Source organism: Zosterops lateralis, assembly GCF_965231275.1.
Source record: "Zosterops lateralis genome assembly, chromosome: 1".
In the NCBI taxonomy this organism is placed as follows: domain Eukaryota; kingdom Metazoa; phylum Chordata; class Aves; order Passeriformes; family Zosteropidae; genus Zosterops; species Zosterops lateralis.
In genome coordinates, this window is record NC_139762.1 from 45,272,502 (window position 1) to 45,290,347 (window position 17,846).

General features: G+C 43.7%; 1 protein-coding gene across 7 annotated transcripts in view; it reads left to right on the forward strand.

Annotated features, from left to right (window-relative positions):
* TMEM108 (transmembrane protein 108) overlaps window positions 1–17,846 on the forward strand; it is a 184,113-nt gene that overhangs the window by 155,487 nt on the left and 10,780 nt on the right. For 4 of the 7 annotated variants that reach the window (XM_083868446.1, XM_083868445.1, XM_083868448.1 and 1 more), the window contains 2 exons: window positions 16,304–16,435; window positions 16,528–17,640. In XM_083868446.1, coding sequence (XP_083724572.1) covers window positions 16,304–16,435; window positions 16,528–17,640 — 1,245 coding nt within the window. Of the gene's footprint in view, window positions 1–10,130; window positions 10,578–16,303; window positions 16,436–16,527; window positions 17,641–17,846 lie in introns of those variants that run through there. The other 3 variants (XM_083868449.1, XM_083868450.1, XM_083868451.1) reach the window with 2 other exon arrangements.

Sequence of the window (17,846 nt, forward strand, 5' to 3'; positions counted from 1 at the left end):
TCAGCGTAGTCATACACACATCATGAAAAAACATGTAAATGCATCCCACAAGGTGCTGGCTAGGAACAGATTTTCATAGCTGCCACCAGCAGCTCCTAGTCTGTGCAGGGTGAGTTTGTTCATGCCTATGAACAAATGAATGAATGAATGAATGGGTGAATAATTTTTTTTAAACAGAGATTACAATTGCTTATTTTGTCCTACCATCTAAAAATACTATTCCCTTTCTACCATCTGTTTGTGTCCTCCCTTTCCTTTCTTCCCCCTTGCAATCAGCTCATTTGTTTGAGGCTAGTGGCAGCACTGTCTCAGGAGGAAGGTGTGGGGAGAAACATGCACTGGCACAATCCTGTTAATGGACTGTGCCACCCAGACAAGGCTGGAGCTCTGGAGGAGTCATTGTGCACTGCTGCCTCTTAGGGTGTGGTAATGATGGAGTGCTCTTGGCCTTGCAGCTGTCCAGCTGCAGAGCCAGCCCCTGGATGGCTCCAGCTTGGCAGTGCTCTTTGGGTTTCAGGAGGGCCAGATGACTCACACGAGCTCAGGGTCAGGTCTGTTGCTCTGCAGAGCCTGCAAGGCAGTTGATATGTGTGTTGCTTGGGCCAGAAACTGAAAATGAAGGGTTAGGTGGGACCTGCTCATCCCACAGGTCCTTCTGCTGGGAAAGCCAAATGAGCCACTTCCATCCATCCATCCATCCATCCATCCATCCATCCATCCATCCATCCATCCATCCATCCATCCATTCAGCAGTCCATATGGCTGGAGCACTGTGTTCCAGGGCTCTTTTCCTCCACCTCTTGTGAGTAATTAACACCCTCTAGAGTTAAATAGCCTTCATGGAATCACACAGGAAAAGTTTTAGCCTACTATAGAAAAAGATCTGAATCTTCATTAAAACTTAAAGGATTTTAAAAAATAATTTCTGCTGCAACCTGCTGGTTTTATCCCTGCTAAGCTTTCCCTTGACTTTGTCCCATAGGGGCTGCATGGCAGCAAGCAGGAAAGCCCCGATGCAATGTGCAAATGGCACCAGAGCTTTTGATGCCTCCGTTCCTCACCAGACAGTTGTTTGAGAGCCACAAAGGGCGCAAGATTTAAAATGTTTCCCTTTCAAGCAGCTGTGAGCACAGCAGCTCTCTGCGAAGTGACTCAGCCTGCCCTTGGGCACATCTCTCTGCTGCCATTCCAGAAACCATGCGGCAGAGCTCTCCAGCTGCATCCTCTCCCCTTCCTCCACATCTTCACTCACATCAAGGTCCATCACAGGCAGCAAGACAGAGCTGTTCAGATAATTCAGTGCTACACAGTCTTCTTGTATCAGAAGAGTTTTGTTGAGGGAGGCTGTGCTCTTCCTGTGCCTCCAGAGATGTTGTAGAGGTAACTGGGCAATAAAGAATCAGCTAAAATCGCCCGCTCAGAGAAAAGCTTGGTGTCAGATGTTTTGCTTTCCAGTAACTCCATATAAAAAAATAAATCTCTCTTTTGTTTTCAGGGATGATTTTTAAACTAGCTTGTAAGAATTGTCATCATATTCCCCTTTTAATCATGCTCTGCCAAGAGCAGCTGCTCCAGAGGTGAAAGGATGTTTGTGTCCAGCTGCTCCCAAGACCCCAGTGAGTGAGCAAAGACAGCACTGCTTCTGTTTCAGTTCAGGGTTGGGCCTTGCATTGCTCCTTCTCCTTCTCTCTTCTGGAAATATCACCTCTGGACTGACTCCAAACCTGAAATGTTTTAGCCCTGTTAAATAATTATTGTGACAGCTATATGTCACTTAAAACCACAGGCTTATGAGGGAACCATAATTTTGGTCTGTGCCTTAGGTACATTCTTCTTTCCTTTCAGTTCTTTCTAAACTGTTCCACATACATTTCTAACATGTGCCAAAGATTTTGCATAGGAAAAGAGGGAAACTTTGGAAACAGCACTGGATAAGTTAGGTAATATGATGTAATTTCAGGGAATAAGTCTGGATATTTTTTTCCTCCTGCATGGTATCTGCCACGTAGCTTGGAAGATCAGTTAGTGCCTTGGTAGACACGTGCATGGTAGTTTGGTGATTTTTCAAGGGACATGCTGAAAAAATGAAGTTAGCCAAGCCTGTACCCAGTGCAAAGAGGTATACAGCCTTTGAACTTCAATTAGTAACTAAACCCAAAGATGAATCTGACCACAGAAATTAAAAATATGTCAGAAAAAAAGCCTGTAAAGTGCCCAAGGCGCTGCTGATAAATATGGAACATTTGTGTCTTAAGAAATGTATTTTTTCATAATTACCAGTATATGGATTTGTACTGTTCAAAGCCCAAACAGTGAATGTTCTGTGATGGATGCACAATAAAACAGGACTAATTGGAAGCATTAATTTAGACCAAGGCAGAAGCTGACATGGAGCTCTGAGTAAGAGATGTTTTCTATTACCATAGCAAGTACAAAGTGCTTGCCTGTAATTTGCAAGCTCAAATCACACCACCTTCACAAACAAATCACTGCAAACTGTTGCTGTGTCATTTTTTCCTCTTTTTATTTTATTGAATGACTGATAAATATCTTGGACCCAAGGTCATCTTCAGGAAATAGTTGTAATGCAATAGAAACATTGCTGTAGGTGCTGCTGCGTTTCTGGCAATGTACTTGACAGTGAGTGAGCATGCAGGAGCAGCTCCCAGCAGGGACAGTTTTGAATAAATACGCAATAAAGAAGCACAGAGGAATGGGAGAGTAATGTATCTCCATAAAGAGCTGTATTCTGTACATCTCCCCAAAGCTCTTCTGTGGTTTAGGCCTGTAAGAGCAGAGGTACACGTCAGTTTTGCTGCTCCCCCTGCTTTATCTGCCTGCTCCCACCTCAGTCCCAGTTCAGTAAAATGTGATCATGTGTGACACTTATGGCACGTGGGTGATGCCACCAATATCAGATGGAAGCAGCTCTCCCTCCAGTGCCTTTCTGAGGCAGCACTCAAAACAAGAGGTCACGTTCTGATTGCATGAAGATAAAACCTTAGGCAGGTTTCTTGTTACCTTAGGGATTTCAGCCACTGACCTTGGTTCACAGATCACTTGTTTTTAGCCACTATATACAAATTACTGTTTGTGAATAATCTTGGGGTAAGCAGCTGTTTGACACCTTTGGTGTGCAAGTACTTGAGTTTTATTTAAATCTCCTATTTGACCAAAACACTGATTTCCAACAAACAAGATAAAGGAGGAAATTAGGCACCCAAGCACCAAACCAAGGTTGTACTAAGCTATCAGGATGGCTTCAAATGGTCCACCCACCACCCAGATTTGAAGAGAGCAAAAGATGAGCCTTTCCACTCCTTTGATTACTTCTTGGCAATTCTTAATTGCCCTTAACTTCATATTATTTCTTACTCCTAATTTGGTCACCAGTCTTCAACTCCCAGCTGTGTTTTACTTCTTCAGGTCCATTTAGTTTCCTCTGTTCTCCTCTGAGAGTCATTTGTATGTTGAATAATCTTCCTAATTGCACAGGAGTTGTCCTGGGTTTATGCTGCTGCCGCAGAAGCCACCATCAGTCCCAGGGGACTTTTCCTGACACTGCTCTCTATGGCCCTGGAATTGGTACCTCAAGCAAGCCTTCTGTTATTTATTTCCATCCAATCCTTTGAACTCATACTAAGCAGGGCTGAAACTCTGCACTTAAAATTATGTTCTTTGTATAATGCTTCTTGATATTCCTTCCTGTTGGTGTCCTGACCTTTGCTAAGAGTATTGCTAATATATTCTCTTATCCATGGTAGTTAATGCTAATGCAAGGACTAATGTTCTCCTGCAGCTTTAACACTGATGTGCCACACTTAGTGCTCAGTCTCCAAACAGAATTAGGTCCTGAGCCTGCACTTTACTGCGAGAGTGATTTTGCTGTTAGAGTACAATGACAGCTGAGAATGCTTAAAAAGAGAGAGAGGGGGAAAATGTAATAAGGCAAAAGTGTGACAAGACACTTATGTCAGTATTACCATTGCATTTCATGGGAATGTAACATCTGACTGCCACACAGCTCTTCCAGCATCTGTCTGTTGAAGACTCAGAGTGATGTTTAATTGTAGTTCATTCAAAGTGCTTGAACAGAAAGTTTTTTGTTTGTCAACAGCTTCACTGCGCCCTAGTTTCAAGATTATGTTTTGCATATTAATAAATTAAGTCCAGACCAAGGAAAGCCTGGAAAAGAACAGTGTAGGCAGTAAAAACATGTTATTATCTATTTCAGAGATGAATTTGTCTTTCCAAACGCACCTCTGGGTATGTTTGCGCTTGCACTGTTTCTAAGGAAACAACTCACAGCTGCGTTGGAAGTTTGTTGCCAATGTGCCAGAAAATCTCAAGCCCTCTCTGAGGCCCAAGCAGTCACACATATTAAGGGCAGTGCAGTGAAGCCAGGTGCTACCACTGAGGCAGGCACTGACACTACCAGAAATCGAATGTTCCTGTTCCATGGTTGGCATTTCTGCATTTCCACCAGAAAAAAAAAAATCAATAGCCTTCAAGAGCTGCCCAGGTGGGTCAGGGGGCAGAGGCATGTCTCCCTGCAAAGCACTAGGACAAGCACCTCAGGCCTTGGTTCCTGCAATGCTTTCTCAGCATGAGACACCCACGTACTGTAAAGGCAGAGGTTTCTGAGTGCTTGGTGCTCTCAGTAGCCACCCGAGGTGGCTGCACAGCTTTGCACAGCCACTGTGCTCTTGGAGGGGAGATGGTGCAGGAGAGAGAGAGAACGGCCACCCTCTGTTTTGCCTTCTGATGCCACCTCCCATCTCCCATCTGCAGTAGCTGAAAAATAAGCACTGTGCTTTGGGAATTATGTTATAGCCTGGCTGAAATGAAATGAGGCTCCCAGTATAGTTTCTGGAGGGGGAAGGAGAGAGATAAGATGTCCACGTCATATCACCAACAACATAACTGGTATTAACAAAACAGAAGTCAAGGATGAATGAGCATTGAGGCTGAGCTGACTTTCACATCAAGAGAAGATCCCCGAAGGGCTGTGTGCTGACAGGGCAACATGGAAAAGCTGGTACACTTAATCTCTTCACAAGGGCTGTTCTGTGAATAATCAGAAGTTGTTAGGGTTGTCAGTCCAATTTCCTTCCAAAATAAAATTAAGTGTGGAGGTGATGACATTTCAGAAATGGGTAAAGTAAATTCTTTCCTGAATATAAATAGAGGCAGGCTTAACCAGAAAGGAGAGACAAATAAAATATCTTACCTGTAAAGTACTGTGTGAGTAATGCTGCAATAGGGTGCCTGCACATTATTATTGCTGTAATTCCGAACAGTTACTCTGTGTTGATGGTGTCAAGGGCCAGCCTATCATGTGTAAGGCAGGATGACTTTAGTCCACTATGAACATCTAAATCATTGAATGTAAATGATGCTTCAGCCATGCAATGTATTCCTGTGAAAAGACAAGACCAACACATGTTCAAAATTGCATTCCAAAGCTGCACACACACAGTTGGCAGTGGATCTTTTATTTCTTTTTAATGCAAATGGGGATGTAAAAAGAGGCCATCCACACAGAAAGGTGAAACATTTTACTTTGTTGTATAACTGCATTCATGCTGAATTGCAAATACGAATTGCAGAAGTGAATGAACTGCAGAGTTGATAGAGCAGATTTTTATAAAATGAGATCCTTTTCCTAACTTCACATGTATTGCCATTTAAATTACTCATCCCCTGGCTAATCAAATACTCTGTGTCACCATGTCATCTCATCCTTCTGTTTCTTGTGTATGATATTGCATATCTCCACCTCTTGAATCAAATTCAGAAGCAATAACACTGAGTGAAATACAAGCAGTGGAATCCTGCTTTCATTAGCAGAAATTATATCCAGCTCCTACTGTGACCTTACTTATAAGTACATGTGATTTACTACACCAACTTGAACCATTATTCCTTCCAGGCCAATACCCAGCTCCAGAGCATGCAAAAAATCCATACCTGTGCAATCTTGCAATTCACCTAATGGAGCAAACCCTCCATTCTTCATCTCTGCAGCCAGCAGCTGATATTTTCAAGAAGGGAATTTCATCTTCCCCTTTTTATCTTTGTATGTCCTAATGCTACATGCACCTCTTACATGCTGGAGTTCCAGGCTTGCACCTCTGGTTTTTTGCTGTGCTGGGGCTTTGCTGGCCACAGCTCAGCTATAAGCAGAGCTCCTTGGAGAGTAGCTCACAGAGTATCCATGTGGCTCAATGTGCGTGGACCATGATGAACATCCAGATTATTCTGAAATCAGCTTTAGCCAAAGCCAGGTTCAATTCAAGACTGCAAAGAGGGAATACAAATTTTTGTCCCAGAAGCCAAAGGAAAGTTGTCTCTAGTCTATAAGGAAGGACAAATAGAAATTAAAAGTAAGAGCTCACTTCTTTGCCTAGCAACCTTACACCCACTCCAGAGGCCTTGCTAGCCTGTATAATCCAGCAGAAGATAAAATCAGATAATAAAACCAGCACATTACAGCCTTTCTGTCTGATTTATGTGCAACCTTACATCCTTGTGCTGTTCTCACAGGAGAAAATCTGAACACGGAAACTTTCACTCCCTATTATATCCCAAGTCCATCTTGGGCATAATTTCCGTTTACATCTGACTTTTTGTATCCTCAAACCAGTCCCCAGGCCCCATACCAGAAATACTGACTCCCTTGATCCTGACCTGGTTTGCTTCTCACTTGCCCAGATGATAAACTGAGACTGTAAATAATTTGCACAGTCCTCCCCTGTCCCCTGCCCATTTACTCACTCTGAGGCAGTGCCCCTTTTCCTTCAACTAGAAATGATGAAAAAATCAGAATAAAGCTTTCCTGCAGGTAAATATAGTAATTACTTCCTAATTGTGTCTTATCTGCCCATATAACAATTTAGTGCAAGCTCCTCATTACCAGCTCTCATTGGAGATCAAGCACAAGGATAATCAGGCACTTGGAAGTAATAATGTGTTTGAAGGGGGCATAAGTAATAAATCATCCAAATTACTTTCAGTGAGCAGATGAAATGACAGAAGTACCTTCAGGGTTTATAGAAGTTAGTCAGCCTGTGCAAAACTACAGCATCCCTCCTGGCTGCAGTATCAGTGTTTCTGTGCCTGCAGCTGGAGAATTTGAGCACAGCTTTTGCAAGTAGAGGAGAAAAAGGGCTGCACCGTCAAAGCAGAGGGATCCCAAGTAGGGTGCTCTGCTCTCCCTCACCAGTTGTCATACCGTGTGTTACAATATTTGAAATCAGGCATGGATCAGGAATCAGTGGGAAAGATAAATGTAGGGTGGATAGAGGATACATAGACAGGATTTGTTCCTTTAAATGTTTCCTTAGAAAATACAAGTTGAAATGACTGTGCTGTAATGAAGGAGTATCCTGAGTCAAGAATAAGCATCCTTGATTGATAGGTAAGTCAGTATAAATTAATTAGAGCTGGAGGCTTAGTCCTGAAGAAATTAGGTTTGGAAAAGACAAATCATCTGGTGCTAGAATCAAATGCCTTGGACTTGGTTGCCTCCAACAGCAAGTGGAAGGATTTTGAAATGAATGCAGCAGGCCCAAGAGCTGTGTGTTTTTTGGAAAAAGGTTTATGCAGGAAGAAGTGGTTCCTACTTCCTCATGCTACCCACCACTTTCCAGTTCAGCAGGCACCAGACATCTTGCCTTGCAGGGGCCAGGAGCAGCTGATCTGTAATGTGCTGTTTCTTTGAGAGGCAGCAGCTCCAGTTTCAGCTGAATTAGTGTTTGCTCACTTACCCTCTAATATGTGAAAGAAAAATGCTTCACCATGGAAAAGGTGTCAGGCCTTGTTCTAGTCCACTCTTTATGCCAGTGTAGTGTTGCTCTATAGAGCTTGTTGTTCACTTGGTGTTCTGTAAAAACTGATTCTGAATGTCCAAAGCAGTGGGATTTCACCTCCCAGAAAGTATCACAATAACAGGGACTGCATTTCACCTTTTCAAACATCACTTTTATTTACTCCTTTTATGGTTTGCTTTATGATGATGCAATCTAAACAGGTAGAGGGATATGAGGTGGGATTCCTCTCACCTAGTTTTCATCAGCTGAAGGATGGACATCAAGTTAAAACTCATCCTCCTCTTTTGCTAATGCAGGAGAGGTGCCTCTGAGGTACTAGTCAGCCCCTGGATGGAGTGAATTGCCTGCCAGAGCCACGGCTACCTTCGACCAAGCACATGACTTTTATATATGTGAAGTTACTCACTGTTTGGAGAGCTTTCAGAAATCTTTTTGGGATGGCTTTGAATCGTCCTTTCCCCTTTCTTATCAGTGCTTGGGAAATGGACACCCTGTCTTGAGTTAGCATCAGTGACACCAGCTACATCCTCTCTTTGGCAAGGTCCTATTTTAAGCTTTCCATCAGAGGCCACAGCTATTTGTGTCATTGTCAAAACTCTTCAAAAGGTCCGGTGACATTGATGATAGGTCTCTTAGAAGCCAAAGGTTCTGCAGTAACACAAATAGGATCAGCAGCACTAAGTGCAGGTGAAAGAAAAGCCAGCTGCACATCCTTTCTGTCTCCCTTGGCAACAGCATCCTGCCAACAAAAACTGCTGCCAAGTCAAGGCTGGAAAGGAAGGGATGTGCATTTGCAAAGCTGGGGCTGGACAAGCTTTGTGTGAGGGGGGAGCTGTCAGAGCAAGGAACGCTCATGTGCTTTTTAAATCATTTTTGGTTTGTTCCATGTGTTCTTGGACAAGGGAATGCACAGACCCTCTGTCCTTATGAAGAGTTTTCATCTGAAATTCCAAATGACAGTCTTTGCCATTCTGGGCCATATGTTTCCATCTATGACAGCATGCAGGGAAGAAATCTGTGGTGAATTACTACTTACAGATGTGGCAAATCCCCCAGCAAAGGTTAAAATACGTGGCAGGGTTCTCTTGTTACGCCAGCTGCAGCTTCGTGCTAAATCATTGTTTCAGCAGCAAGCTCTTAATCAGTCCCGAGTTCTAGAAACTGCTAAACAGGCTGATATTTTTAAGGATTTTTTTTTTATTTAGAAAAACTTTCAGACTGGGAATAGTAAGGGTGAAAAGTGAACTGCAAATGGCAGGGAGACAAGGAGCATCATCACAAAAGCACAGAAATGCAAAGCAGAACCTAAGGTTATAATTCATATTCTGTTTTTCCACATCCTTCATGAAGTCATCATCTTTGTGAAGATAGAGTTTGTGTAACTGTGGGTGAAATATGCTTGTGATATATGCACCTGCCTACTCTCCTGAGACTTTTGTCCCCAAAAATCAGCATTGGTGTCACTGTCAGAGTCCCCATAGCTACTAGTGCTGCCAGATCTCAAACCTATTGTCACATCACTTCTTACAGATTTGGCCACAACATCAAAAAAGAAGTCTGGCGGCAACATGCTTATTTCCAAGGCCTAAAAAAAATTAGGATGTTTTCACCTGGTAGGGTAAGAGAGAAGAAAGAACTGGCTTTTCTCTCTAGAAAAATACTAGGAATGAATTTTGTGAGGAGCCCATGTAACAAACTGCTTGGGTTGTTGCAGCACCCTTGGATGCAACAGGAACTTGGAATCAAAAACTCTGAAGAAGCCCCCAATTTGTTGCTCTCTTGACATTTTCTTGTCCCTTTTGAGGGACTGATATTTTGCTGCCCAGGACACATTTCTATGCTCTCCAGGCAGCATGTCCTTCCAGACACCCAGCTGTGCCAAAGAGACAGAGAGAAACTAAAAAAAAAAAAAAAAAAAAAAAAAAAAAAAAAAAAAAAAAAAAAAAAATAGAAGAAATAGAAGAAGGGAGGCAGGATTATGACTTCACTAATCACAGGATCTGTGGTCTTCTCTGTGGTTCAAGTTGAAATTGCCCATTCACCACGGAGGAGTGAAGAAAGAAAATACAGAGTGTGCATTTTGATGCCAGGGAATGAGAAGGGAGAGAGGGTGATCACTATTTCATTCCCTGTATTTTCCTCTGACAGGAATATTAATATCATTAGAGATAATTGAATAAGTGGAAAGTCTGGTGGAGGTGCAGAAGCAGGAGGCTGGTCTGTAAAATCTATCCACACACAAAAAGCTAAGCACTGCTCTGGAGAGAGGGCACTCTGCCTTGAAATAGGGACTGAACAGCCTCACAAGGGCATGCAGCTGGGGTGCTTGTTGCTGTTTTGTTCCCGGAAAACGAGAACTGCCAGCAATCCTCTGGCATCTGAATAGACTCGTGTCAGACAAACTGTATCTGGACTTGATGGGAAACCAAGCTGGAATACCAAACAGCCCTTCGATCTGCTGGCAGAGAGGGGGACTGGCTCAGTAAGTAATCCTGCCTTGCAGTTGCAAAGGTACTCCATAAAGGAGTGAGCCCTCTCGCTGCACAGCCCGGCAAGACACGCCTGCCTGGGCTGTCTCTGTCCTCATTCCTTCAAACCAGTTCCAACAATAACAGCAACTCCTGCGTGCAACTGCCTCATTAGAGAGATGTATTTTTCCTTTTTCCACTGAGGGATGAAGCTTCCAAATCCTTGTGATGTGAGCAGGTGAGGATGTCTGCTGACAAGTCCAAATGATATTTTCAGGTAAGTGCTTACCTTGAACGAGCAGCTAGAGTCAGGCTCTTTCTTTTTATTACCCTCCTCTCAGTAATTACTGTTGCCCTGATTGTCAGTAAGCCTTTTCACAAGCTTGAACAGCTCAAATATCTGTATATATTTAGCTGAGTAGGGGATCTAAATAATTTCTAAAGCACCTATCCCTGTAGAATCTGTGAGTCTCCAGTACAGTGTGAGAACGAATTGGGAACTGCTTGCTCTGTGACTGCACGACACTGTTCTTTTTGTATCACCCATTGTTTAACTCTCTGGAGGGCCAGAAATTAATTTTGATTCACAGGCTTACTCTCTAAAGTCTGTGGTGTAAGTGCATTGTAAAGCAGTAATAGTGGTCTGCAATGTTTTTGTATCTTTAAAGGACCTTTCTTGCCACATGAAAACCATAACTGCTGTTACTGTTGTTGCACAGGGAGTGTCAGCAAGAGCTGCTTAATTTGTGTTTGTACATGTGATTTCTAGAGCTTCTGCTGATGCTGTTTAATGTTACTGTAAATAGAGCTGTTACTCTGTGTGTCTCATTCCCTGGATTTTACCAAATGCTTGTGTGCTGAAGTTCAGGTTGATCACTCGTCTAATACCAGGGAAAACAGACAATAACTTGTAAGTTAATATCTGGGACTTCTGGCATGACAGATAGACTTTTAGAGAAGAGAAATTTTCTATGCAGAGTAACCTACTTCTTTCATTTCTGCAACCAATCATGGAGATTAAATTTGCTTAACTCTTTGTTTGTACAAAGGCTGCTTTATTGTGAGTGAAAATCGTATTGCTTAGACAGACTACAAAGAAATGACCGTAATGGAAGTAATAATACACACTTTGTACACAGTTTCCACCTGTTAAAAGATTCATTTTGCTCCCCGTAACATTTTAGGTTTGTTGAGAGATACATGAGAAGTTATTAGTGTTGAGAAGAAAGCTTTTGTTACAACAATAACATCGTTGTTGCTTTGAAGAGGTTTTGCCCAATCTTCTCTCGCTATTAGTAAGTCAAGACAGGAGCACAGAGAGGCTTCAGCATCCCACACTGTGGCCGTGTGCACCCAAGCCCTGGGTTTGTAGATAATGGGTCCTTTGTAGGACAGCTCCCGTTGCTTTCCTTGCCCACGGCAGTCTGAAATAATGAGTCCAGCAGTAGGTCTCTGCACAAAAAGCTCTTCCTGACTTCCTAGAGCAAAAATGTTTGCCAAGTACTGCTCAGGCTGGCTCTGTTTGTCTTGCTGCAAGGTCCGAGGTAGCAGAGGCCAGAAGGGGTCAAACACCAGACTGAGCTCGTTGTGCATGTTCATTTGCTGCAGAAAATGTAAATGTGCAGCTCAAAAGTTTCCACTGTATCTCTGGCAATTAGGACTTAATCCAAAGCTCGCTAAAGTCATTGGGAACCTTTCCACAGGCTTTAGAATGGGAGTTACATAAGTTTGTGTTGTTTAAAGGGGGTGCCCCAGGGAGGCTGAACGCATGAGCTGACTCGACAGCCACATGCCTGCTCTGCCATGTCATGCAGAAAGGCTGTTCTCGAAGTGCCCATGAAGTGTCCCGTGCAGCACCAGGCAGCATTAACTCCTGAGTGGAACCTTTTAATGCTGTCCTGTGCCAGGACACTGGCTCCTAGTGGAGCGTCCCAAAGTCCAGAGATAAAACAAAGAACATAAGCTGCTGAGCCCTGAATTGCTTATTTTTTCTGTTAAGGAGGGACACAGCTCTGCCATTTGTGTGCAGATAAAAGGGTCACAGGGAAGTTTCCAAGTGGTAGAACCCTAAGGATTTCATAGTCTAGAAAAGCAAAGTACTCCTAACCTCAGACTTTTCTGAGACTCATTGAAGACATAAACCATAGTCTTTTAAAACATTGGTATAAAGGAACTACTTCCTTTCCTTCACACGCACAACTGTACACACCATTTCTGGGCTCCTCATGTGAGTGCAGGGAGGTCCTGTTGAGATTTGAACCATTGCACCATGTTGTCAGGAAGGAGTTTTTATGGCTAAATGCACATCAGCAACCTCTGTGTACATTCTGCTGTCACTCTGCTGTGTTTCATCCTTGAGTTAATTCATTTTGTACTTAATATGCCCTTCCTGGTGCACTGTGGTCTCTGCAAGACCACAGTTCACACCACAGAGATGTCAGGTCAATCAGCCTTCTTATTAGGGTTGAATGGATTTAATGTAGCCATAAAATTAGGTTCCAAAAGCATGAATTTGACACGTAGCATTTAAAAGACAAACCAGTTTGACCTGTTCTGACCCTGAGCTCCTGCACCTTAGAAACAGCCCCTTATGAAAAAACTTAATGGTGTGAGCTGACCTTTGAAATTATTATTATTATTATTTGCTATAATGTGTTTGCATCAGTCTGTATTACTATTATGCCCCCAGATCATAAGGACTGCCAGTCCTTACTCCGAAAGGCTCGTGCTCTAAGTAAAATCAGCTCTAAGAGCCTTAGGCAGCTAAACATGAAGGATTTTGCCAAAGATTGCAGGACTGCATTTTGGACTAAACAAGAGCATTTGCTATCTCACCTGGGATATCAAAATTCAGCCAGGAGAACTTGATAGCGACCAGAAGGCTTCCTTTCAGTGGTAGGGGAATTGAAGGTAATCTGAGGCACCAGGGAACAAGTGGCACTGTACCCACCGTGGTCCTTCACTAAGTATGGGTGCATTTGTGAAGCACAGACAGAGGGAAGAGAAGGAAAGGATGTCACCAGTGCTGGATAAATCCATTTCTGTGACAAATGCCTCCTGCGCCTTAGTATGGACATTTAGAATATCATTTTCCTAGGCTTAAGCCAAAGTTGCCAATAAGGACAGTCCAGTATCAGGGAATTCAGCAGGAGCCTCACTTTGTGAGACTTTACATATCCTCAATGATAGAAAAGTAAGTGGGAGCTCTGGGCAGTCAAGTCACTGCAAATCCAGACAGCATGCTTGGGTGATGATGCAGAGCATCTAAAAATACCAATTCCAGCTTTACTTTTGCTTTCCAGCAAATTAATTCCACTTAAAAGGGCCAACAAAACCCACTGAAGTCCTTATCATCAGCTGTTTCTCTCTAAATATACAGCACTGGCTATTTTTACAATGATCTGCTAAGCTGAATATTTTTCCAGTAGTTAGGGGCACAGATTAGCTCTGGTGGTTACTGAAGGAATTACTGTGGTACATCCAACCAGCAGAAAAAATGTTCTAAAAAGCTGTAGCTTATAGGGCCACAGTGGCTCTGCAGCCTCAGCACAGACTGTTAGAGTGGCAGATGAGCAAAACCTACTGCCACAACCTGAGATGGCCAAATGTCATGGGAGTTATTGTTTATTGTCAGATAAATTACTTCTGATGTAGTATTTCCTATAAATATTTATTCATACTTTACAAGCCACCTAAAGGTACAAGCTAAATGCATCTGGGTTTCCCATGCTTGATGTTTGGTGACCTGCTACCACAACCGAGTGCCCCAGAAAGATTACGAATCTTTACAGGAGCAAGCCTCAGATTTATCAGTATTTCAAGAAGTGGAGATGGATATCAGGTAGGTTTTCAGCAGAAGATCAGGGTTTCTAACCCCAGGGCACAATATGCAGAAAAGCTGAAAACTTCTTTATTCCTTCAGGAATATCCTGGAGAAAAACATTAATCCAATAGTGATGGGGGTTTTTTGTGTGTGAGGTGTGAGAAAAGGTAGTTACACAAAGAACATCCAAAAAATTCTGATGGGCATTACAATCATTATAATCTAGTATCTCATAATATCTGCCAACACACTTTATCTTTGTGTGCTCAGAACAGCAGGCCCAAAGTTTCCTGGAACGTTATCTCCACACACCAAATCCAACATAAATCGTCATCCTTTCCTCTTTGAATTTGTTCTGTGGCAGCAACTTGTCTTGGCATGAAATATTAGCCATATGGACACTAGAATATCTGCTTTGACCTTGACCTCAGAATAAGTGCTGCCAAAAATGTGAGGATAACTCCTGCCTTTTATTTCCAAGAGTGATGCTCCATGGGTACAGCCCAATCTGCTCTCCTGGTTGCATCTCAGTGTACAGAATTCATGGGTTTTATTTTGAATAGGTGTTCTGATAAGAGCATATTGTCTGTGGAACTGGGAAGCAATATCCCAGATGATGGTTTATTTGGCAGAGATATCTATTCCAGAAATTAAAAAAAAGAGAGAGCTAATATTAGCATCAGGCAGTGGAAAGTGCATTACTTGTAATTGGCTCTCACCATGTTGTTTAGTTAGTGTTTTCATCTTCTGGATACTCTTCCAAGTAACAGGAGGCTGCTGGGGGCAAGATGAGATGAATCTTTTTGGTTGCAGAGCTCTGCGCTTCTCTGGTTCAGAAATGATGAGTAGTGATCAAAGCAGAACATTCAGCTGGGTAAGAGGAGCACATACTGCTCCTTTGGTGACTTCTTGTTACATTTATTACAGTGATCATGAATGGGTGTGAACGATACTCAGGATTCAGAATAAACACATTTCATCACATTTGCATTTATTTGCCCAACATGAAACAGAATCAGGGCAGCAGACACCTAATCAGAGATCTTCTTTCATTTTCCTGAGTCCCTGTCTTCCTTTGGCCCATAACAGACATTCCCAAATAGTGTAGAACTAAATGGCATAACAATGCTCATGGAAAAAGCTGGCCAGCTAGGAAGAGTAGGGCAGGGGTCCAGGAAGGCACTCCACAGCCCTGGCTGGAAGTTGATCATCACCCAGTTTGGAGTCCTGCAGTTTTGACGAAGTCATCTCCCTGATTTGTTAAGACCGTGACAACATTTTTCACCTCAACGCTGCTGGTTGAAATTCACACCAGCACAGTGCTAATGGTGCCATCTGATGATGCTCAGTGGACTGTGCAAAATGGATTTATTCCATGTGCTTCCTAGTAGGCAGAGAGCCACATTATACTCGACAGCTTCAACATATGGAAATGGTGACATGTGATTGATGTGGTCCCTGCAGGTCACACTAACTCACGGCGTATTAGCCCTGCATCCTGGGGAGGCTTATGCTACTGCAGCTGCCCACCTCCATTATCTGAACTAAGAATAAATGAAAGAACTGATGTTCCCAGAGGTGTGAATCTTGCACCTCGTGAAATTATGTGCAGCGCTGAGGGAGGTGAGAAGCAAAATTCACACAATCCAACCCCACAGCACATGTGAGCACAGAACAGGTTACAACCAAACTTCGGTTATGGGTGCAAAGGGCAGTTATGTTAGATCACAATAATCACAATCTTTTTTAAAATGGCTGGGATAGCCATGTTTTCTTGTTAATTTTTGACATTTGGAGTGACTAGATTTTCCTAAGTCACTAAGTAAAGGACAGCATGTGTAACCCAGGTAGCCCTCTCATCAGACATCCCTTCTTGACCTAATTTTCAGCAAGGCCTAAGCAGCTGCTCTTTCAAAAAACAGATTGCTTAATGGCAGCCAAGACTGGAGGCAGCCAAATTTAGGATTTTGTGGCCAAAGGAGTGAGCAGACTAAGGTTTCCCATAATGATCTGGACATTCATCTGGACACCTCCTGGCTGCAATGAAAATGAGGACGTCTGTTGTTTCTGCCCCTGAAATGTAGGATGCTTTTTAGCTTCTCCAGGGAAATCACCTGCCTATGGCATTTTGAAGCTTCACATGACTTGATACTGCAAGTTCCTCTCTCTCTTTGCCACAGAAATTCACTCTAATCTTGGTCATCACTCTCATGGCCACGGGGTTGCCACAGTTCCTGCAGATTTCTTTCTCTTCCTACTTTCACAGAGAAGCAAACAAGGTTGGATGCTAACTCTTCTGCAGAACATGGAAGGTATTCCTTCCTGCCAGACACACAAGCCATGCTGTCCCCATCCACTGGTTCCTTCCCAGTATCTCACCCTCTCCCTGTGTTTTTTTCCTCAGGTGTTCTACTGATCTTGGCACTGACAGAAGAGCTGGTGTTTTCTGTTCAGGTAGTGTCTCCCACTGTCTCCTCCTCTCAGGGCTTCCCGATGAACACTACAACTATCACAGCCATGGGAACAACACCTCACCACAAAGACCACCACACGGCAGAGCCCCTTCCCACGTCTGCTCAAGCCATGTCCCACCCCGTCAGCCTGGTGGAGAAAGCCCCTTCCACCGGGCAAGAGCAAGAGAGTGGCCCTCGCATCGGCGAAAAGGAAACTTACCACTTGTACAACCAGAGTGCTTTGTACTCAGGACAGTCTCGCCCCAAGGGGAAAATATTCCAGGTTTTCAAAGGCAATTTCTCAGAGTCGTCAGAGCCTTACCTAAAGACGACCCTGCACTCTCCCTTCCCTACCCTGAGGAGCCCTTTCACAGACCACCCGTTTCAGTCCCAGACCGCAGCATCCAGCGATCCAAATGGAATGGGGCTGGCAAGAACTACACATTCAGACCCTTCTTCCCACCGCAGCACCTCGGGAAGCCTTAGGGAAGCAGAGCGAGGGGATGGGACCGAGGTAGTAGTGCAGGAGGCAGATTTTGCCACCACAACTGCTGGACCATCAACTGATCCTGAAGCAGTGTCGGTGCCTTTTAAACCCACCCGCTATGGTGTGTGGGATATGCTGAGCAAAAACAACTCTTGGGTAACCTTGAATCTCAGTACAAACGTCCCTCTGTTTGCTGGCTCTGGATCTGCTACAGCAGCAGCTGGTCACTCAGTTCAGACCAGCTTTGACGTCAGCATCTCGTCCCCGGCAGCGGGAGACCCTGAGGGACTCACTCCAACGCAGCACGGCGCAGTGACCAACGCCACGTCGCCGGGCAGTGCTCTCTCCTCAGTGCCTGCCACCAGCTTGTCCAGCTCCACTTCCACAGCTGGCTCCACCGCCACCGGGAACTTCCTGAACAGACTGGTTCCTGCCGGGACCTGGAAACCAGGTGTGCAAGGAAACATCTCTCATGTCACCGAGGGGGACAAACCCCAGCACAGAGCAACCATCTGTCTCAGCAAGATGGACATTGCCTGGATCATTCTGGCCATCAGCGTCCCTATATCCTCATGTTGTAAGTTAATTGCCACTTTATTTTGCTTTCTCTTTCTTTAAGATTCAGATTTTGGTCCATGATCCAAGGACTATTTGGAGACCTAACAGAGGCAGCTCAGCTTGAGATGGATGAGATGCCCAGGCAACACATTCACTGACCAAAGTGTTTAACTTCAAAATGCAGGACTAAAATGTTACAGTCAAAGCATACTTGCTGTATTGCTA